This window comes from Frieseomelitta varia, unplaced genomic scaffold (genome assembly GCF_011392965.1).
Source record: "Frieseomelitta varia isolate USP_RPSP 00005682 unplaced genomic scaffold, Fvar_1.2 scaffold_562, whole genome shotgun sequence".
Classification (NCBI taxonomy): domain Eukaryota; kingdom Metazoa; phylum Arthropoda; class Insecta; order Hymenoptera; family Apidae; genus Frieseomelitta; species Frieseomelitta varia.
This window is the reverse complement of record NW_025110326.1, coordinates 192,273-210,141: the sequence shown is the minus strand read 5'-3', so window position 1 is coordinate 210,141 and position 17,869 is coordinate 192,273. Positions and strand designations below refer to the sequence as shown.

The following is a 17,869-nucleotide window of genomic DNA, read 5'->3' as shown; positions in this document are numbered from 1 at the left end:
TATAGATCACGTGAACCACGAAGCCTTACCATGAACGACGTGCATGTGAATTCTTTATCGATACAAACTGTCTAGCTTATCGAATCTTCAACGATAACTTTCGCAGAGCAAAACAAAGATTAATCTCTCTGATTAAGGAAGAAATTGAACTCTATAAAAGCGAAGATCACTTTTGCAAGGTGATCGATCGACATCGATGGAAGCGATTTCGATCTCGAAGCGTTGTATCGTTGTTCGTTTAACCTAACCGGGCCGATCATTATTCAATCTCACGGATTATGTACTTGTAGAACATAGAAGGAGAATAGAGACAGAGAGAATTAATTCAATGAATGTGGTGAATTCGTTCATAACAGTATTGTCGATTTACAATTAGTCGCGTCAGTGTTGTGGAGGCGTTTGATCATCAGTGTGTTTCCTTTAAACACGTGTGTCCCAGTGTTCTGGCCTGGTTTATCAGTTTCGCAGTATCAACTGATCGATCGTGTTCATTGTACGTACTTCGATGTTTGCATCAATCGTCATCGTTTCAGAGTGTCGAAATACGATTTGATAAATGTTAATGGGAAATCTGAAGGAAAGTGTTAATAGTTTGTTGATGTAGAGAAATACATTGTGAAGTTGATTTTAAATAAGATTTCAATGAAGCTTCATTAAAATGAGATTGAACAATTCATTGAAATAAGAATTGAAATTAAAGTCAGAATTAAATTGCACAGTCGTAATATTTTGGTGAGCATTAGAGTAGATTTGAGATTATAAAGGGAATATTAATTATTTGTGAAAAGTAAAGAAATATGTTCTGAAATTGGTTTTAAATGAGATGGGATCGAATAAAATTGAAATGAAACATTTCAATAAAACGGGGAAATGAAAATTGAATGAACAAACGATTCATCTTTATTGTGTTCAATGTTACATTGTGAATTGGATTTTAATAGCAATTAATTATTAATTAAACTAAACTACTGATATAATTTCGAATAGTTCGTAAAACCATTTAAAAAATGATTCCATTATTAATTAAAAATAATATTTCTCATAGGCGCTGAAAGATTTATATCCAATCTATCGGTAAAAATAGAAAAAAAAGACATTAAATCCTAACAAAATTTATAGAAATAATCATTTTACAATGACGACAAACAATACATTGACATCAGTAAACACTTTTCTCTTTCTCAAATTTCGTCGCCCTAGAATTCCAAATTTCAAAACTCCCGCGTAAATTTTTGTCTTTCGTATCTCTTTAAAGAATGCACTTTTGACGTTCAATATATGCACAATAAATACAATACAAATTGTTTTTACGACACCTTCTTGCTACATTGCAAAAAAAAAAAAAAGAAATGACAGACTCGAGATGTTTCAGGTGAAATTCAAATTCAATTAGATCGAGTCCTCCGCGTCGCATGCGCGCTGAATGGCGACAAAGGTGTCGAAACGTAGCTCTGGGGGCGCTGGTTACCGTGCTGAAGCGTTCCCCACGAGTAAAACACGAGTACAACCAGGAACTGGCCTTCTTTGCTTCACCTGCAGCATCTGTTTCATTTTGAGCATAATCTGTACATGCTTGGCCACGCTGTTGGTACTAATCGATCAGAAAGTCGAGGCCGCCAACTATCATTCCTGTGAGTTAAGTTTTCTTTTTTTTGTGTATTGTTGATTCTCGCTTGTAGACAGATCCTCGTGACTATGGCGCGGGAAATTCAACATTCTCTCTACGTTTCTAGTATAATACCGAAACAAATATGACAGCGTCGTAACATTATTTAACTGAATTAAATTTGTCTGTCGATTCTTTTGGAATCGTGGCGGATGTATTTTGATCCTGTTTTTCTCTTTCTTTTTTTTTTTTAACGATCGTGCGTTATCTATACTTCAAGTCCGATTACTGTAATTGAACTATGGATTTTTATGCGAAATTATGGGGAATTTAAGAACGCAAGAATACGTAAAAATATATTTACAATTTTCTATTTGAATCCCAGTTTTTGAACTATCCTCATAAAAAAAAAGAAGGTAAATAAAATTGCAGAAGCAGCCACAGAGTCTAACTATAATATATCATTTCTTATACATTTTTCTTGACTAAAAGTCTCTAAGTTTCTTCGCGTGTGTACAATACTTTTACAATATTTCTAAAGTGACTTTGCTTTCACATGAATTTTGTTTCCTTCTGTTGGTTGTTTTAGCCATTGTAAGTAGCATCAGTGAGTCAGTAGATCACGTTCACCGGCATTTAACCTGTCCTTATCCACCGCCAACAACTTTTTGGAATCCATCACCAACATCAGTCTCAATTACCAAATGGATTACATAATCTCATTTCATTGACTATTGTCTTGAAACTGCACAAATGGCACTGGGCATAAAGTGTTCATTTACATTCACCAATAGAATATTTCCAAAGATTGCTTCTTATCAAAACTGTGCATTTCAACGTTGTTCCACTGGTATCTTCTACTTAATACTGTCGTATAGATAATTTATCGAAATACCTATGGAACGGAGAATAACATCTTTATCAGTAGACTGCGGATTTTTATGCATTCTGATATTTTTATGAATTTTAACTGAATTCATAAAATGACGTAAGTAAATTTATGCTATAATTAAATGAATTCATCTATTCATCTTGATATTATGTAATGAGGATACTATAGTATTCTCATTGTTTCATGTACCAATTGTAAGTATCACAATACTTTGTTATGAACACTTTATACATCATGGTGGGCCTTTGACTTTCCTACAAACGCATAAAGAATTCACAGTCTGCTAGTAATTAGTATTTGAGACTAATAATTAGTTTACTGCAGATTTTTGTGCATTTTCAAATACTCATGAGTATTACTAAAGAAATAGGACAGAAACTCGCTGTATACTTTGAATACTTTTGTATATACCTCTGCATATTATTTACATTCTTGTGCTTAATATTTTTAAGCTTTCCACGAATGCAGAAAAATCCTCCAGTCTAGTTACGAAAAATTTCGAAAGAGTATCAGTGAACCTTTCAGCGAAGCAAATTTTATTCGTTTTTTTTTCTTTTTTAGTATTGACCACGATGAACACGGAATCGGTGCTCAAGTTGTCGTTCCGGTTGCCAAAGGAAGTGAAACCGCTGCACTACGACGTGTATTTGCATCCAGATCTCGAGAAGGGTACGTTTCAAGGTAAAGTCACGATCCTGATCGATGTGCTCGATCGAAGGAGTTACATAGCGCTTCATCAAAAGGACCTGAACATCACGTCCACCGCGCTCAACACGTACGACCGCGAAGAGAACTTTGAGTTCGAGCTGTTGGATCTGATACAAATACCAAAGTATGAGATGTTCGTGGTCCCGACGAAGAACGAACTTCACACGGGATTATACAACTTGAGTTTTGAATTTAACGGCGCGCTGCAGCCTGACAAAATTGTTGGATTTTACTCGAGTAAATATAAAGACACGCAAAACAGAACCAGGCGAGTATTATATATCTCTCAAATTACTTTAATTTAGCATTTAACTTTCATTTAATTTTGAACTGTTCTTGTTTTAGATAATTATTAGGAGGGGAATGCGTTGATTTCTTGTTTCAATTTTATGAACAAAGATTCTTCTTAGACTTTAGAAGCTTTTTTCTTCTATAGAATGTAAATGTTGAGGTGAAAAAATTTGAGAATCGCAGGAATATTATTATTTCTAAACAATAATAATAATTTCTAATAATACAAGATTAATCTCTTTAATTATATAAGCTTATAATTTCTAATTTCTCGTAGTATATCGTTTTAAACTATTTCTCGAACACTTAATGACAAATTTTATTGACATTTATTGACAAATTAATAATATATAATTTATTAATTTATTTTATAATAAATAGTTTCAATGATTAAAAACTTGAGTAACAGTGGAATTAATTGAGATTATAGATAAAAACGATGCAATTTGTTTCAGATTTTTATTATTTATATAGTTCTATTGACTTTGTGAATTTTTATTTGCAGATATATTGCAACTTCGAAGTTTGAACCGACTTACGCTCGGAGAGCGTATCCCTGTTTCGACGAGCCAGCATTCAAAGCAGAGTTTACAGTGAAGCTGGTTCATCCTATTGGAGATAACTATGGTGCCTTATCCAACATGAACGCAGAGGTAACAATACAAATAATGAAATTCGTTAAACCAGGTTTAGGTTCACGTCCATTGATTTCCTTTGAGATATTTATATTTTCTCGAGGAAATGAGTAATCTTTCGTCTGTTAATAATTTATTATACGTTTTAGTGTACGCAAATAAATCAACCATCGCCAGGACTGACAACGGTGACATTCGCGAAAAGCGTGCCAATGTCGACGTACTTGTCCTGCTTCATAGTCAGCGATTTTATTCCTTTAACACAAATGGCAAAGGGACTGAATGGCCGGCAATTTCCGGTTAGTGTGTACACCACGAGAACTCAACAAGACAAGGCCACATTTGCTCTTGATATTGGCGTGAAAATCATCGAATATTATATTGATCTGTTTCGCATTGATTATCCCTTGCCAAAGCTTGGTGAGTTGTGCTAACGTCGAATGTCAAGTCCGCTTGAATTTCGCAATTTTTTTCTCACTAGATTTAAGAATAAAAGAAATGCTAAAGGTTCAAATAATAGCAAGGGCAAGGTTTCGAACTTGACGTTAAAGTCACGATTAGAAATTCAGCGTTAAATGTAACTTAAAAGTAACAATTTATTGCGATGTTTGACGAATCCGGAAAACAGTTATGAATTAATTGTTACAAAAACTTGGAAATTCTCGAAATCAACAGACATGGCGGTCATCCCCGATTTTGTGTCTGGCGCGATGGAGAACTGGGGCTTGGTTACGTACAGAGAGGCAAGATTATTGTACGATAAGAAAACTGATTCCAGCGCAAAAGGTTACGACGTCGTTACAGTTGTCAGTCACGAATTTGCACACATGTGGTTTGGAAATCTAGGTGTGTAAAATTATTTTCTTAAAAGTTTTTTCTAAAAAATGAATAGTACTATATTACTGTACTTTATTTCAGTCACTATGGCTTGGTGGAATGACTTATGGCTGAACGAAGGTTTTGCTTCTTTTATGCAGTATAAGAGCGCAGACGAGATTCTTCCTGATTGGGGACTGGTTAGTTACTAATTCTTTTTTTTTCACAAGAAATAACTCTAAAAATTCTCTAATTACATTTCATTGAAAGTTTTATTTAAAAAATTTCATTAAAAATTTGTATTTTACTTCTGTTTTCAGAACAGAAAAATTTTCAAAAAAAAAAAAATTGATTTCATTTAAAGCAGATTCGAATAATAATTGTACAATTATTTTCTAGATGGATCTATTCTTAATCGAACAAATGCATTCTGTTTTCGTAATCGACGCGAAACTGAGCTCTCATCCTATTGTGCAAACTGTTAGCAATCCCGACCAGATCACTGCGATATTCGATGAAATATCATACAAAAAGGTAACTTTACTGATAATAGAAAAAGTTAATAGATTTCTATGTTCTATATTTTATATGTACATTTTTAATTTATTTTTAAGGGATGCTCTGTAATTAGAATGATGGAGAATTTCATAAAACCAGAAGTCTTCTACGGTGCTATCTCCTCTTATTTAAATAAATTTATGTATCATAACGCAGAGACTGCTGACCTTTTCAAAATATTACAAGAATCATCACCGGATAATTTGAACGTGACAGCCATAATGGACACGTGGACAAGACAAAAAGGATTTCCAGTTGTAAACGTGAAAAAGTCTGGGAATAAATACGTGCTGACGCAGAAACGATTTTTGGCCAATCCTGACGCTCATTTTTATCCTTCGAAATCCAAATACGGGTAATATAATAAAATAAAAAAAAAGAATAGAGAAAGATTAATTCAAAAAAAGATTTACAACTAACTTGAATTAATTTCTGGGAATTTTAATACTATGTAATTTGTTTTTAGATACAAGTGGACTATTCCTATCACTTATATCACGAACAATACATCTAAACCTACTCTTGTATGGTTCGACAAAGACGCCAAAGATTGTAAATATTAGTTCACATCTAATATCAGTAGTTTTTAGAATAATTTTAGAATAATTTTTATAGTATTAGATTGTTTATGCAAATTCATATCTTTGTGTCAGCGTAATGAGATCTAGAACTTATATTTTATATTTCCATAAATGCATAAAAATCTAGTACTTCTAATGATCGATTTAGATACTCCTTTATTCTACGAGTTTCATTTTTTTTTTTTTTTTCGTTAATAATTTTACATTATTAAATGAATCGAATTGATACAAATACAAATTTTACAGTGGTAATTGAATTCGAAGAACCAGTTGACTGGATCAAGTTCAACGCAGATGAAGTTGGATATTATCGTGTTAATTACGAGCCAACCGAGTGGAATATTCTTTATAATATTCTTCAACATCAGCATAAGGTAAATTTCCATGTCTTCTTGTCCTCTTGACGAGGCAACAATTAAATAACTGTTGAATTTTTAGACATTGTCAGTGTCTGACAGAGTACATCTCCTAGATGATGTGTTCAGTTTAGCTAGCGCTAGTGAACTTGATTATGAAATAGCTATGAATATGACCACATACCTAAAACAAGAAAAACACGCTATTCCATGGAGCGTGGCTACCTCAAAATTAACAGCCATCGACACCTTGCTGTCTTCGACTATTTCCTCGTCCAAATTCAAGGTAATCTAATTTCACTTTAAATTAAGCTTCTAGTCTTACTTTAACTCTATATTTAAGTTATACGTAGCTTTCTCTATGTAAGTTATATTTAAATTTTTTAATTTTATAGCAAATTTTTTGAAGTATGATTCATGATTTCAATGAATTACAACTACATAGTAAATTATTTCTGCAGAAATACGTGAGAGATTTGGTAGACGACGTGTATCATGATGTAGGATGGCATGTGAGCGACACTGATGATCGTATTTCTTTGTACGTAAAGATTCTTCATTCTGATATAGATAATTATTATTTTTTGGTATTTCTAATTTTATCATTACGTTATAGGAGGCTTCGAACAACAGTCTTGCGATTAGCTTGTTTCGTGGAGCACGCGGAATGTCTTAAAGAAGTTGGAGAATTATTTAAGAACTGGATCCAAGATCCCAACGACGTTCGACCGCATCCTGATATTCGTGATCACGTCTATTATTACGGTGAGTAACAATTCGTTTGCGTTTCACAAAAGATTACAGTAGAACATCATTGGTTCAAAATTAGGAGTCATATAATAAAAGTCCATTCCCCCTATTAGTAATTTTTCATTTATATAATAGAAATTCAGGTTGAAATAAATGGAGTTCTACTCTATACTTGAAATTGAAATACATTTACATAAGTATCGTTACTGTTTCAGGTATGCATCATGCTGGCAATGAAGCAATGTGGAGAATCATGTTCAAAAAATTCACAGCCGAGACTGATTCGACAGAGAAGCTAAAGTTAATGCGCGGCCTCGCTGCGATACGATCCACTTGGATTCTAAACATGTACGTTGCTCAATTCTTATAGATAGAGAAAATAATTTAGATGCAAACATATTAAAATATATTGAACAAACGTGGTTAAAGATGAATGCATTCTTTATTTACGATATGCTCTTTATTCACTGTGAAATGTTTTAGACATTTGGCAATTTTAAGCATCCAAAGGATCAATCTATAGAGTTTTACATTTTATTTTTTGTTTTTCACATTTTCTCCACAGGTTCATCACAGCAGCCACAGACGAGAACTACGTGCGCGCCCAGGACTTCTTAGAGTGTTTAATCGTTATTTCAACCAATCCTGTGGGAACACCGTTAGTTTGGGATTGGGTTCGTTCCAATTGGGAATTTCTAGTAAACAGATATACTTTGAACGATCGGTATCTCGGCTCACTGATCCCATCAATTACCAAAACGTTCGCCACCGAGACGAAATTAAACGAAATGGAAAGCTTCTTTGCCAAGTATCCCGACGCTGGTGCTGGCGCAATGAACCGCGCCAAAGCTTTAGAAACAGTATCAAATAACATAAAATGGCTGGCCAAGAATAGCCGCAACCTGGAAAGTTGGTTGAACTCTCACGTACAAAATAATTGAACAGGTAATTATTATTGTTGCATTTCGCGCGAGAAGCATTTAGAATTCTGTTTCAATCGACAGAATTTGGAAATAGAAAGGAAATTGTAATATCGCGAAGGCGCAAAGGAGAATAAAATGCAGGTTTATCTTTTATTTTTCATTTCTTTCACTTAATTTTTTTTTTTTTGAAAGAATTATTGAAGATTGTTATTTCTCGCAATCTTCAAGAATTTATTTCTGGTAAACTTAAAAGTTTTATAATATAAAAATTTACAATGTTGTAAAAGAGAAACATCAATGCAAGAATTTCTGCTGAAGGGACTAACAGTGCGATCGATTTCTAGAGGGATTCTTAAATATCATAATTTCGTTGAAAGTTTATCTCTAAGCAAACTCCAAGTTTTATACTATGAAAAATTATGTTATAGAAGAAGCAAATAAACACACTGAGGATTTCTTCTGAAGTTGATTCAATCTCAAAAGGCTGAAAATACAATACGATTGTTCCCGAGGAATTCTCGAAATTTTACAATATAAAAGATTTTGATACTGTACGAAGAATTTCCTCCGAGGGTAATGTAAATCTTTGTACACGTGTGCTACAGTACAACGATTTTTACACTTATTATAAGAAGCTACTGTCATTCTTTTCTAATAAATAAAACATTGTGAAGCAAACGAACTTCCTTGTCGCCACGTTGAATGAAATCGATGATACGTTCCGTTTTCCACGGATCAAAGGGTAATCAACAGGATGGATTGAACCAGTATAATTGTTTTTTCCCTCCCGGATCGGACAATTGGATCGACAACGTCTATTGGACAATCAAGATCAACGTTGTCAACAAAGATTAGCTGAACTTCAATTCGCCCCGTATGGCCGCAGTATTTCCACGTCTCGTGACTCTATAGAACATATTTTACCTTCGTCTGTCTTCTTCGACGGTTAACGGAATGACACACAAGCACGCTCTATATTTGTCAATGTCGTCAGTGCAGACTGAAAAGGGTAAGTATTAAAGTCGCTGCATAGAATGAAATGTTAGTTGAAATCTTTGTTAGAAATTGAGGATATAATATAATACAGAAATAATACAATTAACGGGGAATTATATTTTGAGTGATTTTTTTGTTTTATTAGATCTTTCTGTTCGAATTTTTCTGTGATTGTTTGCAAGATGTGTGGAAGAAGATATGAAGTTATTTGGATGATGCGAGATTTACCTAATTTCTATAACGCAAATCAATCAAGTTTGCAAAGATTCTTCTTTTTCTTCCTATAATTAAATAATTATTATATATATATATAAAACTACTAAAAGTGAATAGGAGCTTAAAATGATTCTTTATATATACAAAATCAGTTTCAGAACTGTTTTATGAAAGAAGAAATCATGATCATGTTATATGCTTAAGGTGATTATTTGCATAACATATTTTATTAAATATTTTATTAAATATATATATATTTATTTTTATTAAATATTTTATTAAACATATATTTATTTAATATATATATATATATATATATATTTAATACATATTTTATTAAACATATATTTATTTAATACATATTTTATTAAATATATATTTATTTAATACATATTTTATTAAATATATATTTATTTAATACATATTTTATTAAATATATATTTGCAATAATATGTTTTGTAATTTCTAGATTAATTTCAAAGTGACCAAACAGTGACAATAACAATCGACTCTCACAAAATTCACGGTATTTTATACAACATAGTGTGAACATAAAATTTTTGCGACGAGTTAACAAGTTCGAATACTTTCGTGAGCCTGTATACACAAAGTTCAGAAATTGGAATTCGATCAATTACTATTAGAATTCGCTTGGCGCAATCGTATCATGAAAATTGACGGTTAAATAAATAATTTAAGCCTCTTTGGATTCCTCGAGCGGCCGGTGATTGTTCGTGCACACACAACTAGCTATTTGTTCTTCCATATCATCGACTCCCGGAACACCGCAGGGATCTGATAATCTGTCAATTGATCTATCATTGACAAAACGAGCCGTACAAATTGATTCGTTGTACAAACGGAGAGAGACCGAAATTAAGCCTCCGTAAATATCGAAGCTCAATTACGCGATAGTAAGCTACGCAGGTTGTCTCTTTCGGAACGAAATCAACAAATCGAAGAGAAAGTTTGCTCGCAGAACTAACTAAATCTAATGCTCGTTCTATCTGAAAAGGTACGAAATGCATCGAAAATCCTTGGAAACGATCTTGGAATTTTGAAGTTCGACGATTCCGATGATAAATTCCATTTTTTCAGAAAGTTGTTCAGAACTGATAGAACTGCAAACGATAGGCGAAAGAAAGAAGTTTAGTTTTATAAAGAAAGACGAGGTAAGTTTTAAGCTTTTATGATTCACGAGCATTCTATCTTTTTATTGGAAGGTATAGAAATATAAAGAATTACATAGTTGAAAATTAAAGGATTATATGAAAGAATAGCACGAGATTCCAATGGAATCATTCAAGCCTATATTACTCTCGTGTTTATCTAAAAAGCTATTTTCGGAGTTATACATTCGCTGAATGAACGTGTCTTTAATTAGAGTACTAAATCGACATTGGCCAAGATAGAGAGTGGATTGGGGATAGATTTTAGCTGAGATTTATTCCGCTAGATATTTATAGACATAGGTTTTAATGTACGCTGTAATTAATACTGATATTTCAATAATTGATAGAGAATTGTGCTATCATTTAAACGAGAAACAAGTTTAAATTATACGCATAATTACCTGAATGTATTTTATAAAGAAGGCACATATTCTGTATTATAATTTATAATGTCATTATAATACAATTTATTGTATAAATGCTTATCTCTGAATCTTAATGATTCACATATTTCTATAGTGACAGGAAATTGAATTGTCTGGATCGATATTTATTTGCGCGACACAAATATTCTCGTTCTCGTGTAAAAGTAGTTGGTGGAACGAAAAACAGAAGGTGAAGTTTATCAGAATGTCAAAGTAAGATTCAGCTCCGATAACGAGGAAAAATATTCAATTAATCGTAGGACTATTTTTTCGTTCGCCGATCGACCGATTAAATTTTTGTCGAAACAGTTCAAATTTGCATAATGTTATTCCTGAACATCCGGGAAGCAAAAACTGAAACAACAGCTTTCAATTCGAATCTTTCTCTCGACACTTAATTACTAATCGATGAATTCAACGAGTACTAATCGTCGAGCAATACATTTTGACGAATGATCTTCTATTTTCTGCGTGCAAAGAAAATGGAGGAAATGATTTTTTTGAACGAACGAAATTTTCTTCCATTCTTATCATTTTAATTCATTCATGAATTAATTAATCATCGGATGGTAAATATTGGTAAATTTCTCAACATTACAGTAATTATACGAAAATAAACGAAGAAATTTCTTCGTTGCCTAATTACATTAGAAAAATAAAGGGGAATGAAAATCAACAGAATGAATCCAATCTAAGTGATTAAAAAAATTGAATTTTCAACTATGAAAATAAAATGAAGAATCTGACAAAACGATTGAACATAACAAGAGCTTCTATCAGATTCTTCATTTTATTTTCATAGTTGAAAATTCAATGTTTTAATCACTTAAATAACAAGAGCATATATATATATATACATGCTCTTGTTATTTTCAATCGTTTTCTATCAGATTCTTCATTTTATTTTCTTAATTGAAAATTCAATTTACATATATAAGGATGTATTTTTATCTATCAAATATTAATCATACTTAACATTAGAACTACCAAAGTGGTCAAAATGACTAATCTATAATTTTCTATGGAAATTTCACATATTCACAGCAGTGTATTTTATACTCGAGTGGCTCTTAGTAAAATATATTAATAGAAGCTTGTACCCTTTATATTCAGTTATTAACGTTTCTTTGTACCTTGCGCTTGAATTTCTATGCTATAAATATTATACTTTTTCGTCGGTAGTTCTAGTGTTAAAGAAGAGAAGAGAATGATACAAGTTCACTTCTACCTTTCCACGAAAGAGATAGCCACTTCCTCATCTGTCTGAAAGCAGTAGCCGTCCTCTTATCAGAAAATAATCTATAGCCTCTCTTTCGTCTGGTTTCCTAGTAATCTCGCTAATTTCTTCATTCGTTAACTCTCAATTTCATCGTTGTCGAAGCGAGAGTGTGACGTGGTGGTATTTTGGTTTCCTGCCCTGGATGGAAGCGTATTATTCGCGACACGTCATTCCGTATCTATCACTTATCTTCCATTATCCTCTTCCGCACGTTTTTCTTGGAAGTCAGAGGAACATTGATGATCGTCGAAAATGGTCTTTAATTATTTTTATTGCCAGTTCTCAGCTTCTTTAGTGAACGATTGATACGAAGAATTAATTTGATCGCTTTTTATAAAAAAAAAAAAAGAAAAGTACGTAGATTATTTTAACATTTGTCGCATGGTCCAATTGATCTCGATCCAACTTATTTCTGTCAAATACAGTGGATGTTGTTTCCAAAAAAAATAAATACTTTACAGACACGAGGAAAAACTCGTAAATGATTGATTTGGAAAAATTAATTTGCTTGGATAACTAAAAATGTTTCAATTAACTTCTGAAAAATATTTTTTCGTAGCCTACGTAACAACGATCAAATAAATTCGAGAAGTTTTTAATCGCCGAAATATTCCTGTTGTCAAACTCGATGAAATTATGTAAATCTCCAGAATTAATTCTGTGCAAATGATGTTTCACGCATAATTGTGTCGCACAGCTTTATCTTACATCAAGTGGTCGTGAATTTTTCATTGTTTTTTTCATTTCAAGACACGAATAAAGTGCATATGAAAAGTTTCGTAGAAATTCTGTTCGTTTATCAGATGTTATCGAAAGATAAGATTGTATATCTACGTTCGTAATCTGTCGATACAAGCTAAATGTTCTTGAATTTTCAATTTTTCCGAGTGATATTCGGAATTTTATTAATATTAGAATATATTGTGAATATTATGAAGTTTCAAATATTATTTAACTCAATGAAAGTTACGTTTGACGTTAGGATTTTCGTCGAAAAATTCATACCTAAAAATGTTCTTTAATATCCAAATTTAAATTCTTCGAAATCCTTGCAGACGTTCGCAATTTTAATCTTGAATTTTTAATCACGATTTAAATGCAAGATTTGCACTTTTGATTATAAATCTTCAATTTCGACACGTCCAGAATATATTCAATCAAACTGCCAAGTTTGAGAATTCCTCCGAGATTGTTTCTTTATCCACAGTTTTCGAAATTTTCGTCTGCCGGTATTTTTCGAAATTACACCTGCGATTCCCGCAATTTTCAGGTCTCTCGCGTCGACAACTTTGGCGGATTTCAATTTCTGGCCGTGAGGTTCGTCCACGAATTTGGAACAGTTCTCGCTCCGTTGGGAGATGCCTCGAGTCCGACGAGAAGTAGTGAAAAATCGGTGAATATCCCTCGAATACTTTCCATCCTTTTCCGCTTCTTCTTCGCCCCGTGTGACGACCTTTTCTAAAGTTTAACCGCGAATCATTTGCTCGTATAACCGATTTCCTTAACGTTCGTTTCACGAAGGTTTTATGCTCCAAGCTAGTACGAGAGAGAGAGAGAGAAAAGAGAACTAGTAAAACTGATATCAGGCAAGAAAAGTTTCTCCTTTATGAGGATTGAACGACTCTGTTTCCAAGTTGCTCTTCAAATGTAATTCGAAAATGCGAGAACAAATTTTTTCGTACAAAAAATTGCGCTTTCAAGAGGCTCGAGTGTTAAATTTAATCGCTCGTCGAAAATAATGCAGAGTTAATTGGTAATAAAAATTAATAAGCGATATTAATGTAGGTTAAAATTATTAGACTGAAATAAATTAATCAGAATTTATAAATATATAATATGTTTTGTACAATATAATTTATAAATTATATTTTAGTATATTTATAATTATATATTTTATACATATTTATAAATTATATATTTTAATATAATTTATAAATTATTGTATATATTATATTATATATTTTAATATAATTTATAAATATTATATAATTATATTTTAATATAATTTATAAATTATTGTATATATTATATTATATATTTTAATATAATTTATAAATATTATATATATTATATTATAGTTAATTTATAAATTATTATATATATTATATTATAATTATAATATAATTTATAAATAATATAATAAAATTGATTTATCACAATCGTTAAAATTAGTACAAATTGTTGGAATTATAGAATTATTTCATGGAAGTAAAAAGTTTATTGTCTCCACATCGAAGTTACGAGCTTTTTGATCCTCACAGAAAAAGAAAAAAAAAATAACAGCGAATGAATTTGAGGGATTTATTGTTAGAAGCATGTGTTACATTGTTTTTGATTTTTTAATTGAATTTCTCGAAAGGTCGCTTTTAATTTCGTCATCTCCATATCGAGGATAGCGTTTCTATCTGACAAAGGTAATGCTGGCAGATTAATTAGCCAGGAATCATCGCTGAGAACTTGATAAACCACCGAGCCACGATCGTAGTTCAAAGCTTCCTTTGGAAGTTTGTCTGGAATTAATTTCGATCTTCATTCAAGCTGTCTGATCTGACAAAACAAACCGATGGTTGAAATTAACGGCGAGTTTTCACGGAAGAAGAAAAAGTGGGACAGAGTTCGGAGATAATTTGGTCCGATATTATACGGCGAAAGCCATACTACTTGTCTTCCGATTTGATCAACGGTCCTGGCTATTTTCGATCATTTCCACTGGAACTAACCTTACGGACATGGCTAGATTACATTGTTATTTCTATGTAGTCTCTCATTAGATTTTTCTCTTGTTGAATATTTCAGCTGTCCAACTATATTTATAAATACGATTATTTATTTTATTTTAATAACAAGTGTGAATAACAAGTGTCATCGTTCACAATACAAATTTACAAATATTATTATTATTTATTTTGAAAATTTTATATTATTATTATACTTCTGCTAACGTGAACAAGCAAATTTTTACGTTAGACTTCTCTCTCATTGAATAGTTTAATTATTCTAGATACACTTGAGCGAGAAAAAAAATGTATTTTCAAATATTGATCACTAACAGTTTTATTGTGCAATGTTATCACTAATATTTATTTTATTAATCGTAGAATTATTCAAGAGAATTGTACATTATCAAAATTTATTAGGACGAGCCTATATCGAAAGAATTCGGGAATTCTTCGTTTTTCTTCTCAATTTTTTCGTCGCATCAATGAAAGGGGAAATTCCTGAGATAATTTTGACTTAATCCACGCTCGTGCATTTGAATATTTTTCAGCTCGCATTCTTCCTTTGCTGTTTCGAATTCCATGGAATACATTTTTATTACAAATTATAAGAAAGTGAAAGAGCGTTGTTCTGCATTTTTCTTTTCTTCTTCTTTTCTTTTTCTTCGTTTCTCGAAACGAATTAGCCAGCTCCCCTCGTTGATTTATTTCATGTACCACTTGCATCCGTTCTTTTTTTTAGGTACAAACATTCGTCCTTGCCTTCCGATGCTTTATTATTCCGCGCGCGGCTCACAAAGCTCTGCGAAAGCTTTTGTCCAGCATTTTTTTTCGAATATCAACGCAACGAAGGCAGGAATAATCTGATGGAAACGTGGCTTTCAATATCTCCGGCGACAAATCCCGAAATAGAAACTACGATAATGCATAATTCAAAAGGCGCGGCAAACGTAAATTAAAAAAAAAAAGAAAATGTGTGAATCCCTATTGGGGCGAAACGGAAAAGTTGTGAAATTCATTTATACACGAAATAACTTGTGGTAAATTTCTGTCATTTTGCGAGATTCACTCGGAACGTGCACTCTCCAAATTTATGCATAACATTCATTTCATACTTGCTAAAATACGTTTCAGTCAGAGCGAAGTTCAATAAAAGATTAATTAACTCGTTTCGTCTCAATCCATCTCGAATTGAGGTTCGAAAATATTAATTACAAGAATTATTGCTTCATTCACCGTAAGAACCTGATTTCAAGATTCTATCTAAATTTGCCAAATTTATTCCAAACTTTCGTCTGCGACGAATTTGTTCAACAAAATCCACTTCGAAAATTTAGATGTGAATCAAACTAACTTTCAGTTGAAAATCGCGCGAAATCGTTGCAAAATTGAAACGAAATAACGATTCAGAAATTATCCAAACGTCGTTCATTCCCAAGATTATCATTCCACGATGCTTAAGGAAGCATGGACCGAAAAAATAGTTCACGGTTTGTCGCGATTCTGTGATACATGCATATGCTTTTGATGTTCAAGGCAAACCGGCAATAAATTCCCGAATTAAAACGCTTCGTCGCGCAACGGTGTATTCGACCGATCTAACTGGCGTCGCTGGAACTCGTGCAACTGCAAGAGATTTTTTTTATACTTTCCGATGACTCCCAATTAAAAATGTGACCATGACAGAGTATGGAAATTAACTGTACGTATTCGTGGAACAATATGTTTTATATAGAACGAAATATTCACATAGCTTGGAGGCTGATGTGATCAGAAGAAATTTTAAAAGTTTCTTCCATCTTCTGAAAATTTCATTCTACATTTTGCAATTAGCATCAGTGCAAACGAGAAGGAGGTGACTCTACGTGAAAAACTAAATTGAAAATGTAGAATAAAATTTTTTTACGAGACGCTTTAGAAGAAAATCGAAAGTTTGAAAGTTCATCGAGCACACTGGAATTTGACTAGTTCTAAACGTAACAAAAGAGAGTGATTGACTAGGAGATCAGTGCAAAAGTAGATCAAAAATATGGGAGAGAATTTTTTTACAAACTTCAAATATGTTTTGTAAAGAAATTGTCTGAGCACACGTACACCTGATAAATTTTCAAACTTTCGATTTCCTCGAAAGCATCTTTGAAAGAAATTTTATTCCACTTATTTTCGACTTATTTTCACGCGTAGAATAACCTCCTATTAATTACTATTTTCTGTAAAGTCTAAAATTAGCTAAACTGAACAGTATTTGACCAATTTTCAAACTTAGTCCTCTCGAAAACGAGAACTTACATGAAAAAAATTTCATCCTTTCTTTTCAACTTACTTTTTCACGTAAAATCGTAGAATAGCCTCCTTAATCGATTATTATTTTCTGTCAAGTCTAAAATTAGCTAAACTCAAGAGTGCTCGATAAATTTCCAAACTCGATTTCCTCGAAAACTTCTTTGTCTGTCTTTCTTATTTTTTTCATGTATTAGAATCATTTCTTCCCCGATTATATCATCGATACTAGGACACCCTGTATATAAAATACATTCCTCGCGAATATTTAATTAATTACGAATATTTGTTTAATTTCTCATAAATATTAAATTAACAGCTGTTTCGAAGCGAAGCTCTTTCTACAAATTTTTAATTGGAGATCATCGAGAAGTATAAAGAGAATCCCTTGCTGCGTTGCATGCGTTTCGATCCAACAGCCTCCTTAAATTACGTTTCCGGTAATCACATTATGTGTATGTACAGATTTATCCGCCGTGAAACGCAGTCGATTCCACGGATTTCCGTTCGATCGAGAAACTCGATGCATTATATAGACGTAATTGGCAAGGTGCCAGTGTCTAAAATCAGAATGCAGCTCCTTTCGTCTGTGTTCGTCTATTGACGCGTAAATCATCGGTCGCCTGGAGGGAGAAGCAAAGTTGCAATTTCTCAAAGTTGAAATTATT

At 32.4% G+C, this 17,869-nt stretch overlaps 1 protein-coding gene and 1 long non-coding RNA gene across 7 annotated transcripts; one reads left to right on the top strand and one right to left on the bottom strand.

Moving 5' to 3' along the window:
- Positions 1–16: 16 nt before the first annotated feature.
- On the top strand, positions 17–8,798 carry LOC122533915 (glutamyl aminopeptidase). 6 transcript variants are annotated; one of them, XM_043664069.1, is made up of 17 exons: positions 17–493; positions 1,373–1,631; positions 3,060–3,474; positions 4,003–4,150; positions 4,282–4,552; positions 4,808–4,978; positions 5,051–5,148; positions 5,348–5,482; positions 5,563–5,861; positions 5,973–6,058; positions 6,334–6,461; positions 6,526–6,729; positions 6,905–6,984; positions 7,060–7,208; positions 7,409–7,541; positions 7,759–8,138; positions 8,545–8,798. In XM_043664069.1, the coding sequence occupies exons 2-16, from the start codon at positions 1,424–1,426 to the stop codon at positions 8,132–8,134; spliced, it is 2,901 nt and encodes a 966-aa protein (XP_043520004.1). In that variant the 5' UTR covers positions 17–493; positions 1,373–1,423; the 3' UTR covers positions 8,135–8,138; positions 8,545–8,798. The 6 variants fall into 6 exon arrangements, with proteins under 6 accessions (XP_043520004.1, XP_043520003.1, XP_043520002.1 ...); XM_043664068.1 differs by lacking the exon at positions 8,545–8,798 and having other exon boundaries at positions 18–405; positions 7,759–8,437; XM_043664067.1 differs by lacking the exon at positions 8,545–8,798 and having other exon boundaries at positions 18–493; positions 7,759–8,437.
- Positions 1,625–15,525, bottom strand: LOC122533918. Its single transcript, XR_006307798.1, has 3 exons — positions 15,513–15,525; positions 12,148–12,153; positions 1,625–1,800 (listed from the first exon to the last, which is right to left on the bottom strand). It is a non-coding gene; the product is annotated as an uncharacterized LOC122533918 (long non-coding RNA).
- Positions 15,526–17,869: the final 2,344 nt, after the last annotated feature.